The sequence below is a fragment of the Cyprinus carpio genome, chromosome A15 (assembly GCF_018340385.1).
Source record: "Cyprinus carpio isolate SPL01 chromosome A15, ASM1834038v1, whole genome shotgun sequence".
Classification (NCBI taxonomy): domain Eukaryota; kingdom Metazoa; phylum Chordata; class Actinopteri; order Cypriniformes; family Cyprinidae; genus Cyprinus; species Cyprinus carpio.
This window is the reverse complement of record NC_056586.1, coordinates 23,713,781-23,735,845: the sequence shown is the minus strand read 5'-3', so window position 1 is coordinate 23,735,845 and position 22,065 is coordinate 23,713,781. Positions and strand designations below refer to the sequence as shown.

General features: G+C 31.4%; 1 protein-coding gene across 1 annotated transcript in view; it reads right to left on the bottom strand.

Moving 5' to 3' along the window:
* LOC109054195 (solute carrier family 12 member 9-like) overlaps nucleotides 1–22,065 on the bottom strand; it is a 46,951-nt gene that overhangs the window by 22,028 nt on the left and 2,858 nt on the right. Inside the window, 7 exon segments of the mRNA XM_042771739.1 lie at nucleotides 164–400; nucleotides 1,999–2,073; nucleotides 8,432–8,460; nucleotides 12,668–12,779; nucleotides 15,874–16,008; nucleotides 16,070–16,143; nucleotides 20,154–20,181. Of these exon segments, the coding sequence (XP_042627673.1) occupies nucleotides 164–400; nucleotides 1,999–2,073; nucleotides 8,432–8,460; nucleotides 12,668–12,779; nucleotides 15,874–16,008; nucleotides 16,070–16,143; nucleotides 20,154–20,181 (690 nt within the window).

The following is a 22,065-nucleotide window of genomic DNA, read 5'->3' as shown; positions in this document are numbered from 1 at the left end:
ATATATCCATAATATATATATATATATATGATACACACACTCCATTTTATATTTTACATATAATTTTTTACATTTTATAATTTCTTCTTATCTATTTTGTCATTAGATTCTCTCAAACCAGGCAGTTCCTTCATATTTCCACTGGGCTGTTTTTATGTGACACAGTGGTGTGTTGTGGCGAGGCGTTTCTGCGAGTGTTTGCAGGGCGCTCCACCGCGGCCAGGTCGCTCTCGGGAACAGAGCCGTAGAGCACGCGGGCACGCTTTCCGATCAGGTTTCTTCATGGCAGCCGACATCGGTGGACGAGTTCCCGCCCGCAATCGTCCGAACGGATCCGCCAGTTCGGACGTGATTCTCCCTGTGTGTGGATTACCTACCGTAATCCTGCTGAAGGAGGACCCTGGAGAGAAAACAGAGGAAACATCATCAATCTTGAGGACTCGGGTACAGAGAGAAAACAGAGAAAACATCATCAATCTGAGACTGTTAGAGAGAAAACAGAGACACTGTCCCCGCCCATACAGCAACAAACCCTCAAAAGAGTTGGTTTTCAACCAGTTATCATTGTTTTCTCTCACAGAAACAAACAAACTGGATGCTGAAACCAGTCAGGTTTGCGGCGTGAGCCATTCAACTGAGGACTGTGCCTACTGTCGGTTCACGGAGCCCTCGCGGATTGCAAAAGCTGATGTTCCCAAATTCCTCGTTCTTATTGCTGCTGGATCTATCTGCTGCTTTGACACCATCAATCAATCAGATACTCACTGTAGCCTTCTCATCACTATTGGGGCATCCTAGGGATTCCACTTCGATGGTTTGAACCCTATCTCACTGGTAGGTCTTTCAGGTGTGCTTGGGGATCCAGGCACATCAGATGCGTCATGGGGTTCCTCTAGCGGATACGTATTGTTCTGGACCACCCTTCGCCTCTTCTCCATATACACCGAACATCACTGGGTCCACCCCTTACAGGCACATTGCTTCTCCTACCATTGCTGGATCTGCTGATGACACACAGCTCTATATTCTCATTTCAAACCATTATGATCCAAGCGGTAGCTGCACGGATCTCAGGCTGTCCTCTGGTGGAACAATCTCAAGCATTGCATTGCAAAGAAACATCACCTTATCAGCTCAACCTGACAAAAGTCTGAGTTCTTGTCTTCCCGCCCACTTCCAACTCTACCAGCATGATTCTCCCAATCCAGCTATGTTCGTTTCCACTTACCCCCTCAACTCCAGTCAGAAAATTCTTGGTTGTAACCTTTGAATGACCAGCGCCCGTCGCAGACCCACATTGCAAAAGACCCTGCTCGATCTTGCCGGTTTTTGCATTGCACCAACATCAGAAAGATCAGGCCCTTTCTAACGGAGACACGCTGCAGAACAATTCTTGTCCAGCCCCGCCCTGTGTCATCTCTTGGCTGGTACTACATGACTACTGCAATCTTCTCGGCTGGACTGTTCCGTTCAAGCACAATGACAAACCTCTACAAAATGTTTCCAGACTTGCGCAGCAGCATGGATCGGTCTTCAACCAGCCCAGTAGAGCCTATGTTACACCTCTCTTTATCTCCTTGCACTTGGCTACGGTTATGCGGCTCGCATCAAGTTCAAGACGGATTGATGCCTTGCATATAGAACAGCCACAGACTCAGCGCACCAGCCTTCTTTCACTCCTAATACGAATGTACATCCCCTCCAGAAGTACTGAGATCCACTAGAAAGGGACGCCTCGTGGGACCATCACAGAGAGGCATAAAATCACTTTCCAGAACATTCTCGTGTCAATCCGTTCCTGGCTGGTGGAATTGATCTTCCACACGCCTCATCCGGAATGCTGAATCCCATGAGCAATCTTCAAAGCGGCCAGCTGCGAAAACTCATCTCTTTCCAAGCTACTTGACTTTATCATAAAAAAAACTGTCTTGTTCTTTATTGATTTCTCGTTTCTAGCTTGGTACTTATTCTGAACAATATCTAAAACGTGGTACTTACGCGAAGCTTCCTGTGCTCTGTTTGCCTCTTTAAGAAGAATCGCCTTTAGGTTGTACTCTCCCATTTTGTAAGTCGCTTTGGATAAAAGCATCTGCAAAATGATTAAATGTAAATGTAAATGTAATATACAACATGGAACTGAGCACTAGATTTACAATTAAATATAAATATTAAATGAAAAACTTTTAAATGAAATATGTAAAATTAGAGATGTTGCCATGGCAAATAACTGAAATAAGTCTAATACTAAAATGCATGGAAATATCTTAAAACTTGTATTAAAACTTTTATTTAAATTAGATAAAATAAATTACCTGGTTAAAACTTAAGGTACTTTTAGAACATGCAAACAACACATTTGCAAACAAAAATTTTTTTTTTTTTACTTAAACGTTTTGTTTAATTTGATTTTATGTGTAATTGATTTAAATTTTTAGAAATTTTTAAATTTTTGATGTTTAAAAATATTTTTTTTTTTTTTTTTTTTAGTTAAACGTTAAGTGAAACATGTTATAAAATACAAAACCACACAAGAAACTTACTAAAACTAAGAAAAATGAAAATAAAAATGAATTCAAAATAAATTGATTAATAAAAACTATAATATTATATCAATGATACTACACTTCAGTGCTGTTATAGTTAAATAACATTAAAAAAATATTTTTGGTATTTAAATGAAATATAAATATTAAATTAAAAACTTAAACTTATTTTAGTTAGTTGCCAAGGCAACATCTCAAATTTTTGTTTAAGTACTAAACTGACTAAAACTAAATTTAAATGCATGGGAATATCTTTAAAAAATTATTTAAATAAAATATTTAAATAAATATCTTACGCTAAACAACTAGAAACATATTAGAATCTGTTTTATTGTTGATATAGTTAAAATAAAATCGGTTTAAATAATTTTGAAATAAGTTGAGATAAAAGTTAAATATAAATTTTAATATAAAAATATTAGATGAAAAACATTAGAAATACGTTGCTTTGCAACTAATTGAAATCAGTTTTAAGTACTAACAATACTTAAAAACATGTTTACTTATACTAATTAAGACATAATAAATAAAATTACAAAAGCACAAAAAATGAAAAATAAATCAAAAATGAAAATATAAAAATACAGTAATTCAAAATAAAATAAAATAAAATACTGAAAGAGTGCATAAATAATGATACAAAAAATAACACTGATCTGTTTAGACTATAAACTGCATGACTTTAAAATGTTAACTTCAAAGTTTGTTTTTAAGTTTGTTTTTTATTTATTCTTTTTTTTTTTCTTATTTTTTTCAAAATTGTAATAAAATATTGGTTTGTCCTGGTTTATTTTTAAACAATCATCATTTGCTCAAGCTCATGTATGACGTTCTTTCTTCTGTGCAACACAACAGAAGCTGGACTCCATTGAGTTTAATTGCATTGTATAGCTTTAGATATTATGATGAGGGAGCGTATATGATGATGTTATTTAATTGATCTAGATTATTTATTACTATCAATAGAAGTAAGTGATGGATGAATGAAACAGCAGTGTGAAGAGAGGTTTTTCTTTTTTCTTTATTGTATTTTTTATGAGTTTTGTTATGCTCCAGCACTTTTAATAGCATCATCGCAGCTCTATTAATTATTATACAGACTAACTCCAGATCTGAACACACAATTATTCCATCTCTGCCTCTGACACACACACAGACTAAAGACGCGAGTTGACAAGTCTGTATGAAATAGAAAACGTCAATCGTAGAGTAACTTCCGAGTCCTTCCGTTTCTTTTATTAGGTATTTTATGAGGTATTAATTCTGCAGACAGGAGCCGAATGAATGTAAATACTGACAGCTGCACACAAACACAGCTATTAGAAAAACAGAACAAGAGACAGACGTGTCATTTTCATCCTCGCCATCGATCGTATATAGATGAAGTTGTGAATAGTGAAAAAGTTTATGAAGAGCTTAATTTATCAAATCTGTCTATAAGTCATTAGTTAACTAGTTTACAGCAGCAGTAGAGCCGAGAGAGAGAGAGAAAGTTATGAAGGCATCCATTCATCACATCACAAACTCACACTCGAACCATGCTGAATCACCCAAAAACACAGCAAATAAAATAAAAAATATATTTTTTAATTAAATTAAATTAAAATAAATAAATTAATAATAAAATAAAATATAATTAAATGAAATAAAAAATAAAAAATAAAAAAATTAATTAAATTAAAAATAATTTAATTAATTTAAAAATAATAAAATACATTTAAATTGTTTAATTCTAACGTCATGTCTTAACCTATAAAAGGTTAACCTATTAAATACAATTAAATGCTTCCGAAGAATCTCAAACTTAGTGGCTTTAGTTTTTCAACAAGATCATAGTTTTTTTTTGTTTTTTTTTTGTTTTTTTTTTTTAAATCACAGGATCTGGCAACAAAAAGATTATTAGATTATCATTATTACATTATTGTTTAATTCTAACATCATGTCTTAACCCATAAAAGGTTAACCTATTAAATACAATAAAACTAATTTAATTAGTTTAAATTAAAATACAATAAAAAATAATAATCAAAAATCAGAAATCATTTAAAGAAAGAAAATAAAGCCTATTTTTAGTACTGTGCATTTTTTTTTCTTGGGTAATTATAAAAGTAAAACAAATACTAACAAAAACAGAATAAATAAAAGGCTGCCATGATTTTATTTATGTTTTTATTAAAAACAATGCATCATAATTTTTTGCTTTACAATGGCTGCCATGATTTTATTTATGTGTTTTATTAAAAACAATGCATCATAATTTTTTGCTTTACAATAACTGTTTAATTTTTAAGGAAGATATAATTTTTGTGAGTCATAATAGGAAATTACAGTTAAGAGATGTTCACACTGAAATCAACTTTAGAGATAAAGTGACCAAACGTTTAGGTTTGCATCTCACAAATATCATGATAATTGTTTTATAAATTATTGTCAATTACAGGTTTATTATTTTAAACTAAGAATAAAAAACATTTACATAAAACACAATAAAAATGAACTGAAATAAAATAAAAAGTTTTAAAAAACATAACATTTTATTGCAGCTAGTTGCTACAGCAACATTTATTAATATAAAAGTAATTTTTAAACTAAGAATAAAACATATAATTATTAAAACAGAAAAGAGAACCCACTATTAGTATACTTAATTCGTATTAATCTAAAATAAAACTATAAAGTAAAAATTCATAAAAACACCACAAGTCTGTGAAATCAATAAATACTAAAATAAAAGGAAATAAAAAAACTTCTTACTATCGTAAAAACTATCACAACTTAAATTTAAAGATTAAAAAGATCTCTAAAAAAACAAAAAAAAAAAAAAACTAATTCAAGACTTTGACAAAAACTAATAGTACAGCAAAAATACCATATCAAATCAAATATCTCAAATATGTTTTAGACTACATTGAAATAATTTAAGGCTTTTGCAAAAAATAATAGTTTGTTATGATTGCAATGTGATGTCAATTATTTCCTTGATTAATTAATTAATCTGATGTTTTAGACTACATTGCAATAAACTAAAAAAAAATGCTTAAATTTAGCAGCGGGCAGCCTTTCAAACCACTATTCATTTTTCCATGTGTTTGGGATTTACCGTGCGACATAAGCAATTGTGATGTGAAGATGAGATGAGAAAAGTTTAAAACTTTATGCCAAAGGAGGATGAGGAGCCCTGTAGATCGTCTCACAACCCATAGGAATGAAAACAACTGTGGTACAATGATCTACAACAGTGCTACATGATCAGTTAGTCCCGTAACATCGGCGGTGGCAGGTCGTGGGGTTGTTGAAAAACGATCGATAGCTAACAAGCCCCAATCACGGCCCTCCGTCTCCATCACGCCTCCGTCTCTATCTCTCCATCCGTCTCTAACAATCAGCAGAAACATATCGCTTTTCAAAAGCGTTCCCTTTAAAGGGGACTTCTCTTGATCTTTCGGAAATAAAACGTATTGATTATTGATGCATTTATCCAGTCTAAAAAGAGCATTTATTCACACTAAACTGAAATTAAAGGCATCACTGAAACATCAGAAAGGGGTTTTTATGTTGACTATAACCGACCCATAAAAAAAAACAATATAATATTGCCCTATAAATACATTGTTAACTGAATATATATATATTTATATGCTCTTAATATATTATATAATAGATTATATATAATATATATATATATATATATCATATATATATTATCTATATAATAATGCCTAATAAAATAAATTTTAACTGACATATATATATAAACAAACCCATACATATTTTCCAAGGCAACATTTTTGTCCCATTTTCCTTTATTGTAACTTAACTTCAGGTACTAAATAACACTAAAACTAAACATTGCAGAGAAAAAAAAATCAAGTTAGGCATCATGTAAAAAACAACACAAAGTCATTAAAAGAACCAACAAACACGCACAATAAAATATACACAAAACTATTTAATTAATTAATTACTAAAATTAACATGAAAGCAAAAAGTATTAAAATAAAATCTAAATAATCATTTAAAAAAAATCTAAATATCAACAAAAACAATTTAATTATTAAAATTAAATTTAAATAATAATTTATTAAAATTATATATATATAATAATAGCACTTGATCAAGGATAGTTAACCCAAAAGATCAATAATTATGTCATTAGAATCCCCTCATGTCGTTCCACACCGTGAGACCTGTTATCTTCGGAACACAATATAGATATTTTAGATTTAGTCCGAGAGCTTTCTGTCCCTCCATTGAGAAATTGTATGTACGTATTACTGTCAACGTCCAGAAAGGTAATAAAAACATCTTCCCAAAGTAGTCCATGGACCCATCAGAGGGTCCGTTAGAATTTTTTGAAGCACGAAAATAATTTTGGCCAAAAATACAAACATACGTTTTATTCCGCGTTCGCTTTCTTCCGTGTTGTATGAGAGGCGTTCACCAATACTGTCAAGATTATTGATATCCGGTTCGCGAACGAATCACCGATGTAAACCGGATATTCTGGAACCAGTCACCGTTTAGACCTGAATCGTTTGAAACGGTTCGCGCTCAACAATAAGCATTAACCACACTGACTTGAGCTGTTAACTTGTAACATGGCTGACACTCCCTCTGAGTTCAATACATCAATATCCCGGCGTAATTCAGTACTTCAAAAACAGTACATGACTGAACCGAGCCGAGTAACGAACGAAACATTGACTCGTTCTCGAGTCAAGAACAATTGCACGGTTTTTGGATCACCGGTTAGTGATGGGAAGTTCTGGTCTTCTCGCGAAACGCGTTCTCGGAACAGTTGGATTCATAATACCGGTTGAAGAAAACGGTTTCACCAGTTATTTTGCGCTCGACGTAATGAATTCTGTGCGATGATCGCCCTTGATTGAAGCATACGGTCTGCCCGGCTCATAGATAATTACACCTTAACGGTTCACGAATCAAGCACCACAAAGAAACCAGTTCAGTTCAGACGCGCGGTTGTAAGTTCTGAATCAACCATGCGCAGTATCACAGTCCTCGGTTCTCGCATCGCAACGTCCGACAGACAACGGTCTTGACTCGAGATCGAGTCCAGTTGAGTTCGTTATCCTGCTCGGTTCGTCAGTGTACTGTTTGAGTAAATGAATACTCCGGGATATTGGTTGATTGACTCAGAGGAGTGTCAGCCTTTTAAAAAGTTAACAGCTTAAGTCATTTTTGGATTATGCTTATTGTTGACGCGACCGTTTCAAACGATTAGTTTGATTTGGTGTTGAACGGTTCACGAAGATCGGTACATCGAGGATTCGTTCCGACGGATATAACTAAGCTGACGTTTGTGAACGCGCTCATAACAGACACGGAAGAGAAGAGAACACGCTGAATAAGACGTAGAGTTTTTGGATATTTTTGGACCAAAAGTATTTTCGAGGCTTCAAAAAATTCTAACGGCCCCTCTGATGTCACATGGACTACTTGAAGATGTGTTTATTACTTCTGGACGTGGACAGTATACCGTACATACATGCTCAATGGAGGGACTGAAAGCGCTCGGACTAAATAAAAATCTCTTATAACTGTGTTCCGAAGATGAACGGAGGTCGTCACGGGTTTGAACGGGGATCATGAGGGTGGAAGTTCATTAATGACATAATTTGAGTTTGGGTGAACGATCCCTTTCAGGAAGGTAATAATAATAAAATTAAATAATTACATAATCTAAAAGTACTTAATATTTTAAAGATCCGTCAAAGGGTCCAGTAAGACTTCCTTTTTTAAATAATAATATAATATAATAATATAATTAATTAATATTTTTATTCATCCAAGAATGCATTAATCAAAAGTGACAGTAAAGAAATTTATAATGTTACGCTTAGAATTCTATTTCAAATAGAATCGTGTACTCGTGAACTGTCGTATTCTCTGATGAATCCTGAAAAATAAAATGACATCACAGTTTCAACAAAAAATATTGTGCAGCACAACTTGTTCAACATGGATAATAAGTCAGAAATGTTTCTTGAGCAGCAAATCATCATATTAGAATGATTCTGAAGATCATGTGACACTGAAGAATGAGTAATGATGACTGAAAAATTCAGCTGCGCATCACGAAATAAATTACAGTTTAAAGAGTATCACATAGAAAAACAACATTTGTATTATACATTGTATAATATTCTATTTTTTATGTATTCTTGTCCAAAATTAACGCATACGTTGAGCTCTTTTTACAAGAACTAACTCTGAATGGCACAGTGTGTAAAGTGCAAATGGCATCTGCCTTTAAATATGTGCTCAGCTCTCAGAGAGATGCGATCAAGAGTGAGAGAGACTGGAAAACACTGAGAACGAGAGAGAACGAGAGGTCAAAGTTCATCATCTGCAGCAGTGAGATTCAGAAACACAGACAGACAGATGTTCAGGGGTTTCTCTCTCACAGCGCTGCCACAAAAGATGAATGACAGATTTAAACTAATACAATTAAACACTGAATGAATAAATTAACACACTATAACTGACTGACAGTCCTGGGAGAAACACACACACACACACACACACACGTTTCCTTTCTCTTTCTGTCACACACACATTGTTTAGCTCGGCAACTGGTTTACGATCACTGCTGATTCATTGCACTATAACTGACTTACAGTCACTGATGTTTCATTTATATTTTTGACTTGTTAAGATTCTCGTCATGTCGATATCGCTTGATTATTTACTGTATTTTAATTCACCAAGTCAAATTTTTAGTCAAATTCCTTGTTTGTGTAAACATACTACACACATGGTAATAAAGCTCCTTCAGTTTCTGATTCTAATACAATGGAGTGTTTCTGCTACTGTACCTTTAAGACTCATTCCAAATGCTGTATGCAAATGAGCTGTGTTCTGATTGGTCAACATAAAAGGAGTAAAATCGATAAGTTTATATCTCACAGTTTGGACTTTTTTTTTTCTAAATTGCGAGTAAAAAAAGTCTGAATTGTTTCCGCCATGGAAAAAGAAAAAGGAAATTGCACATTTTCATCTCACAATTCTGACTTTTTTCTTGCAATTGAACGTTTATATCTCACATTTCAGACGTTATTCTCAACAATGCAAGAGAAAAAGTCTGAATTGCTTCCACCACAGAATAAAAAAATTAAAATGTAAATGCAGCAATTTTTTTCTCTCACAATTCTGACATTTTTCTCCTCACATTTCTGAGTATATATATCTTAAAATTCTGAGTTTTTTTTGTTGTTGTTTTCAAAATTGTGAGAAAAACCATGGAATAATTTTTTTTTTTTTTTTTTTCAAAATTCAGAATTTTCTTCTGAGAACTGCAAGTTTGTATTTCGCAATTCTGAGCTTTATTCTTTCAAATTTGGGAGAAAAAAAATCATTAAGATAAAAATTCAGAATTGTAATAAATTACCTTTTTATTTATTTCTTTATTTATTTTTATTGTGCAGCAGAAATGAGCTTCCATACAGTCATGTAAATGTGATTATGTCCATCTACCTAACGTCAGAAAGTTGCAAAAGTTCAGAAGAAGTCATTTTTGCTATTTAACTATTTAACTTCCTCTGCATTAGATGTTTTGCAACTTACAGTAGGCCTATGTTTTTATCATGCAATGAACACTTTTATTTCAAAAGATCAAGGACAATTTGATTTCTCTAGATGTGACCTTTAAAACGGTTGAATATTTCTCAATATTTCTCCAGTGATTCCCCTTATTTTCATCATAAGCACATTACGTGCGTGTTTGTGTGAGTCTGCGGGTTTAGTGTCGTACTGCCATCTGCCTGTCACTAAAGCACTGCATCCACCTCCACTGACACAAATTGTCTTATTTTCACTTGATTAGGTGAATTAATCTTTAATGTAGGACCACCTGCCTCCTCTGTTGTCATGGTGACGGGCAGAGGGTCTCCACGGCTAACAGTGTTCGCATTTTGAATGACAGTGATGAGAAGCTGATTGATGGCTTTAATAATAACAAAAAAGGATTTTAATCTCTAATGCTGGTGTAATTTAATTCTTATTTTTATAATCTAAACCTTATCCATCTCATGTTATTCTGTCTGTTATCCAGCACAGATAAACTCTGCTGTTCAAATTAAATAATTGATTGTTTTTTCTTGTTTTAAGGATCTAAAACTTAAAAATCATGTTTTAGGTTTGTATGTGATGATTCAGACATTAAACAGACACTTCAAATTTCATGGTATTTAAAGCAGGCAGTTAAAAGTCCCAAAGGCCACACACACACAGTAAGTTTTAGGAGTGAATGCTGAACTTAAATCAGGATTATTACTGTTAACTAAAATTAGAACACAAAGATTATTTGAAATAAAATAAACATCAAATAAAATAAAATAATAAACACGCAGTAAGTTTTAGGAGTGAATGCTGCAGACAAAATTTCATTTTCATTTCGTTTTGAAAATTGATCATACTAAAAATAAACTTATGCAAATATGCGCTCAAATATAATACATATGACTTATATAAAATTTACATCAAATAACGTATTAAAAAACTAATACAAATACAAAAAAAAAATCCAAATTACTAACGCTACAATAATTAACTGAAATTAAAACTAATTCAATATATATATAAGCAGATCTATAACACAGTACTTTTCAGCCAAGCTTTTAAGGTGAAAAAATTTCATTATAAATTTATGTAAGTTTTTAAGAGTGAATTTTGGATTTGTTTTTAGGGGGAATAATGCATTTACAATAAGGGATTTAATTACTTGAAATAAAATATATTGTTTTATTTGATATAATTTCTGATTAGTCACCAAGGCACAAATTTTATTTCATTTTGAGCTTTACTTTGATGTACTAAAATAACCAAAAACAGATAAGTAAAAATTGAATAAAAAACGACATAATATAATATAATACTAAGTATATATATATATATAATATATATATATATGATATATACTATATATATATATATACTATATATGATAGATAATAATATATAATATATATATATATAGATAATATATATTATAATAATATAACTATTATAAGTTTATATTATATATTTTTATATATAAAAATACTTTATTATTATGATGATGATATAATATTGTTTTTTTATGTGGAAGTGAGTTAATTTTATTTAAGTAGGAAGAGTGAGTAAGGAAGAAGATGGACTGTACATAAAGTTTATTTATATTTCTTTTTTTGTGATGCAGAAAAAATCTTTCTTTTCATAAACCTCCAGTGTGTGTCTCTCTCTCTCTCTCTCTCTCTCTCTCACACACACACACACACACACACACAGTGGTCTCTTTCCTCATGCACATCATGTGAGGAACAAGTAATCCAGGCGTCACATGAGGCCACTAAAAGCCATACACTTACATTTACTACATATGTAGAATTTTCAGAATTCTGGCCACCGCAATCACAACAAAAATGGCAAAAAAAGAACAAGTAAGCACAAAAACTGACATTCTTTGCAACCTACAAATTAACAATCTAAAAACTGAATTGTGTTCAATTAAATTTTGATGTGTGGTTTTGTTTTTTTTGTTTTGGATGTGAGGGGTGTCATGTGACCTCAATCACACTTCTGCTTAAACACACACACACACACATGATCCAGCTTTCAGATCCGCTCTAGTCTTTGCAATCCACATTAGCTTTGTGCCAAAAACTTTCTGAGGTTTCAGCAGTTTATCTTTCACTTTCATTATTTCATCGGCTTCATTCTGTGAATGTGTGTGTGTGTGTGCCTGGTATTCCCTACATTATGAGGAACAAATGTCCCCGCAAATATCGTAATGCCAGTAAATGTTGACCTTGTGGGGACCTTTTTGAAAGCAGAGTAAGACAGACAGAGCTGGACATCAGACAATTTCACATCTTTCTCTATCATTCAACAGAAAAATCTTTCTTTTCATAAACCTCCAGTGTCTCTCTCTCTCACACACACACACATACGCACACATACATACACACACTCACACACACACAGAAAGTTTTGTGTAAGGGGTAGGTTTAGGCTAAGTGGATAGAAAATACAGTTTGTACAGTATAGAAACCATTACGTCTATGGAATGTCCCCACAAACAATAGATACCAGTATGTGTTGGGGGTGTGTGTATATATGTAAATTACCGGTCACAGGTGCAGGAGATCAGTATACTCAGCAGGCTGTAGATGACGAAGGTGAAGATGACAGCTGTGATGGTTCCACGAGGAATGGAGTAGCTCGGGTTCTTCAGATCACCTTAAACATACAAACACACATGAAAATACATTTTACCTTGGAACACAACACTACAGGTGAAAAGGTTAAAAAACTTAACTAATACACTTCACCATACTTCCCCAGTTGATTGAGTGCATTAAGAACTGCAAACATGTTCCGTATTACAAGTTTTCTGAAACATTATGTTTAACCATGTAAATGAGGCATTATCTAATTAAATTTGCACTAATTTGTGTACATTTCTAGAGAATGAATGAACATTGGATAAAGCCAGGTTTAAAATGTATTTGGTTGACATATTAGAGTTAAAGGTTTTTACTGTGGGGATTTTGGATTTCTCTTTTTATCACTTCCTGAATCAAAAAATACTGTCAAAAGACAGAAAAAAAAAAAATTTCGCCATGTTTTTAGGAATAAAAGTTTTTACTGCGGGGATTTTGAATGTATATGAACAAACCCTTTCTAGCAAATCCTTCAGAATGATAGAGAGTAACTGAATTAATAAAATTCTAAGTTTTGGTGAATGTAAATGCTGCTGAAGTGGAGAGTTTTGGTGTATTTTTGTGATGATGGAGTTTAGAAAGGATGTATAATTTTGTAAAAACGGCCTTTAAAAAGGCTGTAACTGAAATCGACACAAGCAAATAGATAAAGTGCAATTTAAAATCATTCAGATATATATGAGATGGAATAAAACTCTAAGCGGTTGTAGTGTAATTAAGATGCTTGCTGACGTGAAGAAAATAAAACTCTAAGTTTTAGTGTATGTAAGTGCTGTTGAAGTGAAGAAAAAACTCTTTAAAGATAAGTATTGTAACTGAATTCTACAGACGTAAGAGTTTTCTTTCCACTAGTTTGAAACAACAGACAGTTTATAATTACTTTCTGGGAAAATGTCTGAAAGAGAAAAGACTGAAGGAGTTTTGGAAAGCTCAGCGGTGGTGAAGTTGGTGGTTCATTTATAGGCTATGCTTAGCTTTTTAATTGTGTACTTTTAAATGTGTACGTATTATAATCCTTTGGGTTTATTTTCTGAAATAATCCAAAAGCCAATGGAAAAATCCTACTGGGTTTTTGTAGAAAATGACTTTAAAAAGCTAACAAACCCAGGGGGGGGGGGACAATAAAACAGTCCAGTAAATCTCAACACCCAACCAGAACGTGTGGATCCAGCCATGATTCCTTGTGCAAGCCCGTTAAAACATTAAACATCACCGCAAAAACAGTGGCGAAAGACATCATGACTCCAGTAGTGTAGTCCACTGTGTAGTCAGCTAAACACACACACACACACACACACACACACACACTAGATCAACTGTCTGTGACTTCTGCAACCCAGCATTTGTGTTAATAATCATAATAATTACACTTACATGTATTCATTTAGCAGACATTTTATCCAGAAAAAAAGTTTGGAAACATTACTATTTTTAATGTTTTTGAAAGAAGTCTCTTCTGCTCATCAAGCCTGCATTTATTTGATCAAAAAATACAGAAAAAAAAACTGTAATAGTGTGAAATATTTATTTACAAAACTTAAAATAATAGTTGTTCTATTTGAACGTATCTTTAAAAAACTGAATTTATTTCCTGTGATGCACAAAGCTTGAATTTTCAGCATCATTAACTCCCAGCCTTCAGGGTCACATGTAACATCCATTGTCTATCACAATGATCAGTTAGAAATCAATTCTAATATTCTGATTTTTATGAGTGTTTGGAAACAGTTCTGCTGTCTAATATTTTGATGACATAAAAGGTTCGTTAATAAAAAGAACTGCATTTATTCAAAATAAAAATAAAAATTCTAATAAACATATATTCTAATAATATATTTTCTTTACTTATCACTTTTTAATCAATTTAACACATCCTTGCCTGAATAAAAGTATTGATTTTATTTAAAACAAAAAGAAAAAAAAATTACTGACACCCCAAATTTACTGACCAGTAGTGTATATAGTTAATTACCAAAATATTTAGAATTTAAAAAACATAGCTTCTTTTTTTGTTTTTTTTTTTTTTGTTTTTTTTTACTTTTTATTCATCAACAGTATCCTAAAAAAGTATCACATGTGCTGAAAACATTATTAAGCAGCCAGAACTGCTTCCAACTTTGATAATGTAATCATCATATTAGAATGATTTCTAAAGGATCATGTGTGATAGAATGACCCTAAAAAATTCAGCTTTGCATTCACAGAAATAAAATGATAATTTAAAAGTATAAAAATTTAAAAACAATTATTTTAAATTGTAATAATATATCACAATATTACATTTTTTTTCTGTATTTTTTAAGTTAAATAAATGCGAGGCTTGATGAGCAGAAGAAACTTCTTTCCAAAAACATTAAAAATAGTAATGTTTCCAAACTATTTGACCTGTAAACTGTATATAGAGCTATATAATAATATGATATATATATATATATATATATATATATATATATATATATATATATATATACTTATAGCTATACGTATATTATATATATATGTAATGATTATCTTTTTTAGTAGGCATTTGATTTCATTTTCAAAGCTTTTTTTTTTATAAAAGTGTATTTTTATTTAAAATTTACTCAATTTAATTTCACATTTTTATGATTTATTCATCAGCTTTTCTCCAACTCACAGTCTTGATAAGCTAAAAAAAAAATAAAAGTGTATTTTTAAAAAAATTAAAAAAGTCACGGTTAAAAACGTGTGTTGTTAGTGACTCTAGAAAAAATAAAAAAATTCACTTTAAAAGTGGTGTTAGTGATTATTTTCACTACTTTAACAGTGACACTAATATGAGAACAGCTGATCTAATGTTATGTCACTAAAAACGTTGTTAGGTTTGTTTGTACATGTGTGACGATCAGCTAGGTTATTCATGAAGCTGGTTAATTAATATCAAGTTAATGCATCTGTTTCTTCATTCAGGAAGTTGACTTTGGTCTTTTACAGAAGTGTGTGATTCCCATTTCTCTGTTCTCTTATGTTATCTAATTGGTCATGATACGATGAGATGATGGTTGTTGATTATTAAACATTGTGAATTGTGTAATCTTTCACCTTGTTTATTTTCAGTGTGTGTGTCTTGATTGCGGTGAAGTTTGCGCTTGTCGGGCCGATGGAGGCGTTTCTGTGGCCAGGCAGCTGGACTGTTCGAAACGGCACGATGAAGAAACTGATGAAGATGGTCCCCAAAACCACTATGACGATGATGAAGATGAGGAAGGGTGGTGGTTTGGTTTCTTTTTGAGTAGATATGAGACACGATAAGACACACAAACAGCAAGAATGAAGGTGAATTACCGTGCCGTACAGCAGAGACCACCAGTAACCGGTCGGCAGAACCATGTACCGAGATGCAGACAGCGACGAGCCATCTGAGAGAAATAATAACACAAGTCAACATTAAAAAACTCTAAAACATAAATCTAGCAGAAATTGTGTAATTTTTTCATTTTTTAAATTAATTGCTAATTTAAATGATTTGTAATTTTAAATAAATGAATAAACAAAACAAACAAATATTTTATTTATGTAATAGCAATTAATAGTCATTGTTGCTGGAAAATGATACATAAGTAAATGAACAAACAAATAAACTTTTTTATTAATTTAATAGCAATTAATAGCCACTATTGCTGGAGAATAAATAAATAAATATTTTATTCTTTTATTTAATTGCAGTTAACAGCCTTTGATGCTGGAAATTAAAACAAAACATTAAATATAAACATAAATAAATAAATACATATTTTATTCATTTATTTAACATTAAATATAAACATAAATAAATAAATACATATTTTATTCATTTATTTAATTGTAATTAATGATGCTAGAAAATAATTAAAAGAAATAAAACGTGTTTTTTTATTTTATTTTTTTTTTAATAAGATTATATTTTTTTTTTCTATATTGTTTTTTATGTTGTATAGTTAATGTTATTAAAAATATTGTTTATATTTTATATTATTGTTCTTTAATTTTTATAATATTTATATTTTTTTTATTTAACTTCATTTTTTTGTTATATTAATTTGATTGACAAGCTCATAATATATTTTTATCATTACTTTTTTTTTTTTTTTTGCATATTTTTTATTTTTTTATTTTTTATTAAAATTATTAGAAGTACTTGTAATTTATTACTATTATTTTTTTATTATGTAATTATTTTTTTTATCTACCCACGGGGGAAACTTTGTGTTTTTTATTTTATTTCTTTTATTATTAATAATTTAAATTTATATTTTTTTTAATATAAATTTTATTAGAAGTTTTTTATATCGAGATTAATTCTTTTTTCTTTTATCTATGTTTGTTATTATTGTATTTTTTACTTTTTCTAGTTATTTTCTTTTTTATGAATTATTACACTTCTAATTATCCTAATTGAATATAGATACATGTGGCGTATGAGGATGATTTTACCACGTTTGCCACAGTGGTCTTCATGTGCCCTCAGTCACACTAATGACCACGAGCTTTTTCAGTCACCATTCAATTATTCCATATGCTTATGTCACCATACAATTAACAAACTTTAAATTCAGACAGCTACCATCATTATCATCGAAGGTTGTCCAGACTGGCCTCCACATCTAACAGTATTGTACGAGGGCAACCATTATAAGTTCAGTTTGGCCAGGTATACTCACTGGTGGTTAATTGATTATATTATAAGATTCGGATTTTGACTTTATCACGACCCCCCTGAGCCATTTTATTTTTTTTTATTATATTAGAACTTTGCAATACACAAGATCGTAGCTTGTTCACTGAACTAATCGAAGATTTTTAACTTTATTATTTATTTATGTACACGGCATTGCAAGGATGTTATGCTTTTCTCCGGCATCCATTATTATGATAGTGAAAATCGCGCACAGTCGAAAAGTGCTGGTTCATATTCTGTAATTTAGTAGTCACAGTTTCATATATTATGTATGATTTATATTTAAATATTTTGTTTGATAAAGAACATGACTGACAAAAAAAAATGCATGCAAAAGAAAGAAAAGAGTTTGGTTTTTGTTTCAGATATTTGTTTGTTTAATAGTTAGTTCACCCAAATGTGCTCGGATTTTTTGGTAGAAATGTAGCATTGCATCAGTGTCTCATCCAATGGATGCTCTGGCAGTTTATGGGTGCCGTCAGAATGAGAGTCCAAACAGCTGAGAAAAACATCACAATTATCCACATAGATCTCCAGTCCATCAGGTTAACATCTGGAGAAGACAAAAGATTAAAACAACATCCAGCATTAACAAGTTTTTTAGTGTATCAATGTATACATAGAGTCCGTTTTATCCTTGTAATAACACTTCCTCCAGTAAAAATATGTCTTTTGTTGATCAGGAGAGAAATCTGCACAGGATCAAGCAGCGTTTTTAAACAGCTCTGAACAAATATTTGGCTGGATTTTTGATGTGAGAGACAAACAGGAAATGCACTTTTTCACTGCATGAAGTTGTATTATTGACTCCTATTTTGTTAAAAAAATCTTAAGGCTGGATGTGTTTCCTCTTGTGTCTTCTCCAGATGTTAAACTTATGGACGGAGTGCTGTGGATTACTTGTTGATTATTGTGATGTTTTTAATCAGGCAGGTTTTGACTCTCATTCTGACGGCACCCATTCACTGCAGAGCATCCATTGAAGAGACACTGATGCAGTGCTACATTTCTACAAACCTGATGAAGAAACAAACTCATCCTGATCTCGGATGACCTGAGGGTGAACACATTTTCGTTTTTGAGTGAAGTATTGCTGTAACCTAGTTGTGTTATTCTTCAAATTGTGTCTTATTTTCCTCATTTTTAAGTCACAAACATGCAGACAAAGTTTGACACTCACATAACAGGCATTTTGGAATTTTTGTAAGTGTGTTTATTATATTTACTTTTATTATGTTTATTTTTTGTATTTTTGTTCTGTTTATATGCTGAATTTTTTGAATTTTGACACACTTCAGCTTCAGCAGTAAAAGTGTCCTGACTGCACTTTGAACATGCATCATTAGTCTGTCTTTGGTGTTGTTGTTTCTTAGTTCAGATGTTATATGTTATGTGTTGGTGCTGAGTTCGGTGTAAGTCACAGCAGACGTGAATCAGAATCTGTTCAATGAGCTGCACTCATCCAACGAAAAACTAAAAATGTCTTTCCAAAAAAAATTACACAGTAACACTTCACTTTAAGCCTTTATTTAAAATGCACTATAAAAGTAGTTTTAATACATTAATCATGCTTTTTAATGCACATTATAATGCATTGTATGATCTCATGTGTTATTATTAATAAATGTTTATATTAGTATTATAATTTTTTTATAATTATCTATTCATTTATGATCTCATGAATAACTGTAACCATCATCAATACCTTACAATTATTTTATGACTGAGAGATTATGCATTACAACTCATTCTTTATGAATACTTTTTAATTCATTATATACTAAAGGCTTTTAGTAAAGACAAATTATAGAAACTTCTTTAACCCTGTCTTGATTTGTCATAAAACTGATATTGTTAAAACTGATTTTTCATATTATGCATTAATTATGATACTTCACATACAAATTTGATTTTAATAGTGTATTTTATTGTGGTATGTTTTTTGAGTATTATTTTGCTTGTATTTTTGATGTTGAATTGAATGCATTACTTGCCGTTTCTTTAATTATTTGTGAAATTTACTGAAATGTATTTTATGAGTGAAAGTTGTTTTTCAATGTATTTCAGGGTTTCACACTATGGATGCTTATTTCCGCCACCGATAAAAATTACAAAAGGTAATTGCAACCTTTTCCTAAAATTCTGACTTTTTGTTTCTGCCACGGAATAAAAGGTAATTGCAACCTTTTCCTAAAATTCTGACTTTTTGTTTCTGCCACGGAATAAAAAATAAAAAACATTATTGTGACCTTTTATCTCACAATTCTAACTTTTTAATCTTTAATATTTATATCTTTAATTTATACTAAAATATTTAATGTGTGAGAAAAAAAAAAATAATCAATTAAATTAAATATTAAATTTTTAGATTAAAAGTGGAAATTGTTTTTTTAGTTTTATTATTCGCAGTTGTGTTTTTAATTTTTTTATTCCGCATGGTGGAGATATTTTTTGATTAACAGTCGAAATTGACTTATTTATTTTCTTATTCCGTGTTAAATGCCGACGCATAATAGACGCGCATCTTATGCATCTTCTTCCCAATACGAGTAGAAACATGTATTAAAAACACACAGGGTCAGGTTTGCTTTCATGTGACTTCGCTAACATGCAATGTGTGTGTGTGTGTGTGTGTCTGTGTGTTTTCACATGCAGGCTGAATGCCTGTCACATATGATAAATAGAGCAAATCAAGACATGATCATCTCTTACCCCAGTGGCTTCTCACTAAGCCGGTGTGCTTAAAACACAAACAAAAGCAAATATTAAACCCATGTAGAGTTAAAACCTGCAGATGTGAAGGAGTCATTTCAAAGCCAATCTGTGTGTGTGTGTGTGTGTGTGTGTGTGTTGTGTGGTGTGTTGTAATTATTCGCAGTTATTTTATATGTAGTGTGGCATCAAACTGGATTAACAAAAAAAAAACCACAAATGCCAAATGATCAAGAATAACAAACAGATCACAGCCTGTCTGTGGCGGCGTTTACTATGTATTGTACACACTGATTAAACATTCATAATATTCAGAGACTCCTGTCATTTATAATCTCATATATTACATCACATTCAGCTGTTTATCAATGATCAGTCTCAGACTCAGACTAACCATCAGAGCCGTTACTAAACAAAACTGAAACTAAAACTACAATAAAAATACATAAGCTATACAGAATAATACAAAACAAATACAACCAAAAAAACCCATAAAATTATTAAAATGTAAACTAAAATGAAATTTAAAATAAAAGCCCATTTTAAATGTATATTTACTCATTTAGCAGACACTTTTATTTAAAATTGGATTTCATTTTTGATTTGTTTTTAATATTTTGTTTGAGCGCTTTTGTGTCAGTATTTGTTTAAAAGTGAATTGCTTGTCATGTTGTTGTTTGTGTCTGGTTTCTAAAAGGCACACAAAACAAACTGTAACGAATCACTTTAAATGTCAGAAAAGACGCTCTCCCTGTCTCTGTGGACGATTCTTGACCACAGAAACCAATAACTGTCTATGTGGATCAGACTGCACAAAGATCAATGCTAATCGTGGTGTATGACAGGGAACTGTGCGAGTTTCTGTTTGTTCACACTATAATAGTGCAGAAAAGGAAATAATGTGGGCTCATAATGTGTCAGCATCAAGTAAAGCCGGTTTACACTTATTTTAATAACACAAAACCACATCCTTGTGGCATTTATCTCATGTTCAGTCATATTTATTTCTGAGAGTTCTCTGAATGTTCTAAAACAAGCAGTAACAATAAATAAAATGTTAGACAAACATCCAACTAAAGCGGTCCATGAACAACGTATAACTAATGTTTTTGTGCAAACGTTTTATGAACATTATTTAAAAACCCAGATAACCCTGAATGAACGTTTTATTAACGTTACTAGAAGAACGTTTATTCGTAAACTTGCCAGAACATTCCGAGAACATTCCCATTATGTTGACAAATAAATACAATTTTCGTACTAATCTTTTGGGAACGTATGCAAATAACTTTGAACAAATGTTATATTATAGTTACTTGAAGAACGTTTATTCGTAACTTTGAGAGAAACTTGCCAGAACATTCCGAGAACATTCCCATTATGTTGACAAATAAATAAATTTTTTTGATACTAATCTTTTTTGGTAGTTATGTTTTGGAGATAGTTTTGAAATGATGTTATATTTTGGATTAATTGTTCTATTATCGTTAATTGAAGAACATTTATTTGTAACTTTGAGAGAAACTTGCCAAAACATTTTGAGAACATTCCCATTATGTTGACATATAATGTTTTCATACTAATTTTTTGAGAACGTTATTAAAGATGTGCAAATAATAAAAAAAGTCCTATTATCGTTACTAGAAGAACGTTTGTTCGTAACTTTGAGAGAACCTTGCCAGAACATTCCGAGAACATTCCCATTATATTAACATATAAATAACGTTTTCATACTAATCATTTGAGAACGTTAAGACATGCAAATAACTTTGAACAAATGTTCTATTATCGTTAATTGAAGAACGTTTATTTGTAACTTTGAGAGAAACTTGCCAAAACATTTCGAGAACATTCCCATTATGTTGACATTTATATGTTGAAAATTTTATTAATATTTTCTTTGTGATTGTTA